This window comes from Homarus americanus, unplaced genomic scaffold (genome assembly GCF_018991925.1).
Source record: "Homarus americanus isolate GMGI-L3 unplaced genomic scaffold, GMGI_Hamer_2.0 scaffold45562, whole genome shotgun sequence".
In the NCBI taxonomy this organism is placed as follows: domain Eukaryota; kingdom Metazoa; phylum Arthropoda; class Malacostraca; order Decapoda; family Nephropidae; genus Homarus; species Homarus americanus.
The window spans coordinates 13506451-13513634 of record NW_024744839.1 but is presented as its reverse complement, the minus strand read 5'-3'; the positions used below and the strand labels follow the sequence as shown (position 1 = coordinate 13513634).

Sequence of the window (7184 nt, the reverse complement as noted above, 5' to 3'; positions counted from 1 at the left end):
ACGTACGTATTACAGTGGAAAGTGGGATAAAATCGTGACGAAAACAATGACTTTGAAATATAATGCAATATTAACCCCTAAATCGGTTAATTCGGACAATCGGCTAAAACGGACACCCTTCCCCCCCCATTAGTCCGAATTAACAAGGGTCGACTGTAACTGTTATTATTTTATTGTCTAATCATCACTACATATAACACCACCCATCATCACTACATATAACAACATCCATCATCACTACATATAACATCATCCATCATCACTACATATAACACCATTCATCATCACTACATATAACACCATCCATCATCACTACATATAACACCATCCATCATCACTACATATAACACCATCCATCATCACTACATATAACACCATCCATCATCACTACATATGACACCACCCATCATCACTACATATAACAACATCCATCATCACTACATATAACATCATCCATCATCACTACATATTACACCATCCATCATCACTACATATAATACCATCCATCATCACTGTATATAACACCATCCATCATCACTACATATAACACCATCCATCATCACTACATATAACACCATCCATCATCACTACATACTGTATAACATCATCCATCATCACTACATATAACACCATCCATCATCACTACATATAACACCATCCATCATCACTACATATAACACCATCCATCATCACTACATATAACACCACCCATCATCTAATATACTATAGGAATAGCTGTCTGTCTGTGTGTCTGTTGTGGGCAGCTGAAACGGCACAATCGTTTTTCATCAAACTTGGTGGAAAAATCGCAAAAAATTCGTAGAGTGGGACAAACCTGGTCCCATGTCGATGGTTTCTTTAGGAAGGCATTAATTAACCATTTTATTTACTGTGGAAAACAATGCAAGTCTACGGACTTGGTGCACCCTCATTCGCTGTATGCTGTCAGCCGGACGGCGGTTGCGCGCTAGCCAAGCACGAGTGTTTAAATTTTCACTGGGCACGATGGGCCCACGTTCACTTGTAGTATCACTATTACTTTTTCTACTTACAGATCAGAGTAATGTGCCAAGTCTTTCATTAGGAAACTAGTCTCTGTATACAATCAAGACTGTTTGGTCTCCTTTATTATAGGTGTATTAATAACCGTAAATTTGAAAAATATTGTCACTGTAACCATACCTGTGCTATAAGTAAAGGATTTTATATCCATTAAATATTAAATCACCAAGAGTGATATAAATTTTTGTATTCTGCTAATCATTCATTTAAGATGTTTTCGTTATTAGGTTGTGTTTTTGCACCATATGTTGTCCAAGTCAAGCCTCAAGCAGGCCAACGTCCTATGGTGCTACAAGAAAGAACTGACTTTCTCCTCACACCGAAGAAAAAGAATGAAGCAACTGCAGGCCAGGATAAGAACTGGGCAAGTTGATATCAATGAAGATGACCCATTTGAAATGTTTGTTTCCATGACTGACATCAGGTACTGCTTCTACAAGGAGACCCACAAGATCCTGGGAAACACCTTCAAGATGTGTGTACTGCAGGTGAGTGAGTTAGTGTCAGATGAAGGAGAGCTACAATACTATTTCTTTCTTGCAACATCTTTTCTGTTGCTGTATTCACTTAGGCATGTCTCTTCATAATTACATTAGGCATATGCTCATCATCACTGTTTTACAACCATTTTCCTTACTTCTGTTAGTTAGCCATGATTACCTGATGGCATGGTGTCCTGGTTGCCATCTTGTAAATTTAGAGCAGGTTTTATGGGAACTGGGCAATGCTATATGGAGAACTTCCAAGTGTCCTCTTAGCCGACAAGAATGGGTAGCTACTCTCAGAGGCAGTCAAAGAAGACTAGATATTACTACTCATTGTGGCATTGATATAATGAACTTCACATCTGCTAAACATTTGCTTTCATCAAATAGTTAAATGATCTAAAGTGTGATGCACTGATTTATGACTTAATTTACCTTTCTAATACTTGGTGATTGGAAGATTTATATCTCTCTTATATGGATAATTGTATATTTGGTTACCTGACAAGCCAATAGTATTACATTCTCACAGATACCTTATACAGTGGTCCCTCGGTTAACGAATGCTTTGATTAACGAAATTTCGGTTAACGAATTACCTTCTATAAGAATCTTCAATTCGGTTAACGAACAAAAATTTGATTTACGAAATCCTTACGAAAATCACGTTTTGTTGTGAGCATCAGCTGGTCAGCTAATGGGCTAGTCTGCCATTTCAGTAATCTATTCTATGTTTTCATTCGTTTCCAGTGGAGTAAATATCAAGAAAGTTGTGCTCTTAAATATTTTTGCATTTTTTATGTTAAAATTATTAGTCTTTTAACATTTATTTAACATATTGATAATATATGCAGTACATGGAACTAGTTACAAACATCATGTTTTGTTGTTTTGAGGATCAGCTGAGGGGGTATAGTACTCAGCCAATTCAGTAATCTATTCTATGTTTACATTCATTTCCAATGGATTAAATATCAATAAAGTTGTGCTATTTACTATTTTTAATGTTTTATATTAAAATTATTAGTCATTTTAACATTTATTTAACACATTGATAATATATGCAGTACAGGGAACTAGTTAGTTGTGCACCCATCAGATGCATGAGTCGACCACCAGGCGTCAGTCTGGCCTTGTTTACTGTTGAGAGAGCAACTATTTTATTGGTGTCTTGAATATTTTTGCATTTTTCATTAAAATTATTGGTCATTCTGAACTTTGGTTAACATATTGATAATATATAGTGCAGTGTTGATTTAAAGAAAATAATCTTGAATTACACCTAGCGAACTTAAAATTTTATTGGTGAAATGACAGCATCAAGCATGGGCCCCCTGAAAGGTGATTTCTCCTCCATCCCCACTTCCTTCTCTTCTTCCTTCTCTTCCACCCCAATTCTAATTCACATCATCATCATCAACCAGGAGCCTTCTAAATACACACCTCAAAGTAGGTGTACTTTACTGCATTTTTTTTACTTTGAATGTCTTTTCGGTGAGCTGGAACCAATTACCCAATATCCCATTGAAACAGTGGATTCGGTTAACGAACGACCTTCTAGAACGAATTGTGTTCGTTAACCGAGGGACCACTGTATATTGTAAACCAAACTCTGGTTCTATAGCCAGTGTTTAATGCCCCTAAGGCCTTGAGTATTACTGTAATACTTAGAAAAAAAGAGAGATAGAACTTTGCCGCACTTCATCGATACCAGACTTCATAAATCATCAAATGAAGGACAAGAAAAAACATTTCCACCTTAAACCAAGAGAAATATAGTGCACAGGCTACTAGCATATATTGTACATTTGTCTATTTTCTGAGATTTATCTTATTAACACTAGAAACTTCTTTTGTGGGGATTGACCATAAACACAGCTCCCTTGGTTGCCCTGTCAGGCTACACCTCTTCATCCCCTCCAACCACATCATCATTGTCATCATTGTCTTATAGCAATTTTCCACACTTGTGTGGGTTAACCTAGGTGAAACCTTCCCTTGTACTCCCTGCCTTTCCCTGCCTCTTACTATAAGCCAAGGGATTCCAAACCTTTTCACATGATGCCCCAATTTACTTATTACCAAACCCACTAGGTTCCCCAGTTTTTAGAATATAATCAAATTTTAATCAAATTTACACCTTGTACAGTTGAGTCTGGATTTACGCGGTTTTGGTTTACACGTTTTGTCATTTACGCGGTGCCTTGCCAGAATTGAAATGCTTGATTTACGCGGTAAATTTGGTCGGAAAAAGTGGAGTTTGGGGGTCGGCCCAGTCTCTATTTCAATTAATCCCATATGTTGTGTTATTTCATTTACCCGTTTCTCGTTTTACGCGGTACTCCGCAGGTTCAATTGACCGCGTAAATGAAGACCCAACTTTATTCATATTTATATTACTTTCAATGTCAACTAACTCGTAATTATTTTATTCATGTCTCTTTTGCATATGGGGAAGATTGAAATATACTCAGAAAAAAAATAATGTAACATATTTGTATTGAAAAAAATTCTAATAAAGGAAAAATGATTGTCAATATGTACAGTATATACTGTACTGTGTGTTTTTCACATGTCTTCACACCCCACTGTACCAACCTCTTGCCTCCCAGTTTGGGAACCACTGCCCTAGGCCCTCTTACTGCACTGTTTGTGTAAAAGAGATTCAGGTGTCTCTACAGATACCATATGTAATGATGTGCACATGAGAGAGGAATACTCAAGACCTACCTGCTGTCAATTAAAAAAAAAATTACAATGGGTGCACTTATATATTTTTTCTGTTCTAGACTGCTAATATACATATTTTATGAACTTCTTTAATAGGATTTTGAGGCTCTGACCCCGAACATCTTGTGCCGCACCATGGAGACTGTGGAAGGTGGTGGAGTCATTGTCCTACTCCTCCAGACTATGACGTCGCTACGGCAGCTGTACACACTCAGCATGGATGTGCATGCTCGGTACCGCACAGAGGTCCACCAGTATGTTGTACCCAGATTCAATGAAAGGTGAGGAAACTACATGCAGCTGCCTCAAATGTTTTACTGATTTATTAATTACAGTACAGTAGTACCCCGTTAGCTTAACGCGGTCAATTGAACCCACAGGGTACCGTGTTAAGTGAAAACCGCGTTAAGTGAACAACAGAACATATGGGATTAATTCCAATAGAGACTGGCCCGACCCCCAAACCCTACTTTTTCGGACACAATACCTATGTTCTAGTAAAAATAACATCTAAATTTTATGATGGTACATGCACACAATTAATACTTAAGAGAAATAGAGAAATACAGTCGCCAAGTTAATGTCCATTCAAATAATGGACTCAACTCCCTCTCCCTCTTCTCACACTACACTGCTGGCTCTTCCCTCTCTGAGAAATTTTGGGGGGAAACCACTGGATTTTAATAAATAATACCTCAAGCTAAAGTTAGGATAATATAATTGACATTGCTGGATTCCTTGTAAGACCAGGAATATTTTGAATATAAATGTCATATATTTTGAACAAAAGATAACATATTTACTCAGAGTAAACATTATATCTAAAATTTGTATGTCTAATGCAAAATCTATGATGTTTATATTCAAAATGGTCATCAAATTGTAAGAATTCCAGCAATGTAAATTATATTCTGGCCGGGTAATTTGTATGAATTTTATGAGCTAAAACAAATATCTTCAGTTAATAAAAAAATAATAATATTCTTCACGACACTATCTGTTAATCAAAGTACCCCACCTTGCCTCTCCCCTCTTCCAACCGCGCCAAATGGTCGGTCCGTCCCAACCCTCCCTACAAGAGAAATGTAGGGTGAAAAAACTAAATTTTAACATTTAGTAATAAATAATACCTCAGATTAAAGTTAGGATAATATAATTGACATTGCTGAATTCCTTGTAAGACCAGGAATATTTTGAATATAAATGTCATATATTTTGCACAAAAGATAACATATTTACTCAGAGTAAACATTATATCTAAAATTTGTATGTCTAATGCAAAATCTATGATGTTTATATTCAAAATGATCATCATATTGTAAGAATTCCAGCAATGTAAATTATATTCTGGCCGGGTAATTTGTATGAATTTTATGAGCTAAATAAAAAAAAATTATACTTCACTGTGTATATGGGTAGATGAACCGCGTTAAGTGAAAGTTCGGTTCTGGCGAGGCACCGTGTATATGCGAAATCGCGTTAAGTGAAACCGCGTTAAGCGGGGTAATACTGTACTGTATTATTATTCTGGGCAATATTAGTTTTACCTTTTTCTTAGTTTAAAATTTAGAATACCAGTAAGTTCAGCCACAGTTTCGTTTTTAAGTCCAAGCGTTATAATCTTATAACTGGTGTATAGTACTTGGTATTGCCTGAGTGCAGACACATAGTCTATGTCTGTCCTAAGCCAAAATTAATTACCCAATAAAAGAGTAACCTCAAATTTCAGCTCTCTTATCTTAATAATTATGCATAGTAAGAAACAGAAAAATTAATGTGCTTTTAATGAAGGAGCTCCACCTTTAGGGGTGGGGGCCAACCACTGAGTCCAGCTCCCCTAAATTCCACCTTCGTGAAACTTCTCGGGTGTATGTGTCTAGTATCTCCATGCCAAATATTCTTCTATAGATGAAATGGTGCACTTAATTCAGTCCATTTTCTTACCAATGTATGATTATTAGCAGAGATTAAGATACAATATTTTTTTCAGATTCATCCTCTCCTTAGCTTCCTGCCCATCATGTGTGGTGTTAGATGACCAGCTGCGTATTCTACCTGTATCGTCACACTTGCGAGACTTGCAACCAGTGCCCGCCAAATCTGCCAACGCCCCGATGTCGCCTCAAGACCAGGAACTGAAAGATCTTAAGGAGTCACTCAAGGACAACCCTCCAATAGGGCTCTTGGTAGACTTGTGCAAGACACTAGACCAGGTGATTATAATTTCTAAACTCATCATATTTCTGTGTTGTTGAACTTAAAGTCTACATGTTGCTTTATAACCACCAATATTTCTTAGATATGAAAATCTTGCTCATTAAAAAATCACCTTTTCCATACTAGTGGTGGAGAACTTGAAGGCAAGCTTATTTTTGAATAGCCAAAAGTTTCTACTAAGTAACCAATCATAGCTCAGTAAAATCCCTCTCATTGATACCTAAGTACTCCATATATCCACTTCTTTAAGGTCAGAAACTCAAGAATTGCAATTGAAACATCTGTGAGAGAATCATGACTAGTGTGTAGTATGTAGCTGCAGTTTAAGTTTGAAGGCTAAAAGCATATGCTAAGTATGCTATTGGTGCATGAACTAATGGGCTATTCATACCTGTTAATGGAAATTCACTAAACATCATACTTTTTCATGAAGAGAAAATTTAAAAGTGTCTAAATTCACCCCAGAGACTGGGTGACTTCAGACAACAGTGTTAATTCAATGGCTGTTACCTGTTAGAGTCTGGCTGAACAGTGTGGGGATGTCTTCAGGCAATATTGAACTCGGAAAAAATTTGGAAAAATATCTGCAGCAACAAAATTACATATAGCTACTGTATAGGTCAAAAGGGGAAGAAGAACCAAGAGAAGGGAAAACTTTTCTAGAAAATTGTAGCAAACAATACGTAACTA

The 7184-nt window shown here is 36.7% G+C and overlaps 1 protein-coding gene across 1 annotated transcript; it reads left to right on the top strand.

Annotated features, from left to right (window-relative positions):
* Positions 1–1285: 1285 nt before the first annotated feature.
* LOC121878190 (RNA cytidine acetyltransferase-like) lies at positions 1286–6792 on the top strand. Its single transcript, XM_042384234.1, has 4 exons — positions 1286–1550; positions 4374–4558; positions 6268–6490; positions 6745–6792. The coding sequence occupies exons 1-4, from the start codon at positions 1308–1310 to the stop codon at positions 6790–6792; spliced, it is 699 nt and encodes a 232-aa protein (XP_042240168.1). The 5' UTR covers positions 1286–1307.
* Positions 6793–7184: the final 392 nt, after the last annotated feature.

Excerpts from the sequence above, each read along its gene's own strand:
- LOC121878190 (XM_042384234.1), top strand. The coding sequence starts at position 1,308 with ATGTTGTCCAAGTCAAGCCTCAAGCAGGCCAACGTCCTATGGTGCTAC. Across the intron at positions 1,551-4,373 it reads TCAAGATGTGTGTACTGCAG|GATTTTGAGGCTCTGACCCC; the intron begins GTGAGTGAGTTA and ends CTTCTTTAATAG. Across the intron at positions 4,559-6,267 it reads GTACCCAGATTCAATGAAAG|ATTCATCCTCTCCTTAGCTT; the intron begins GTGAGGAAACTA and ends TATTTTTTTCAG.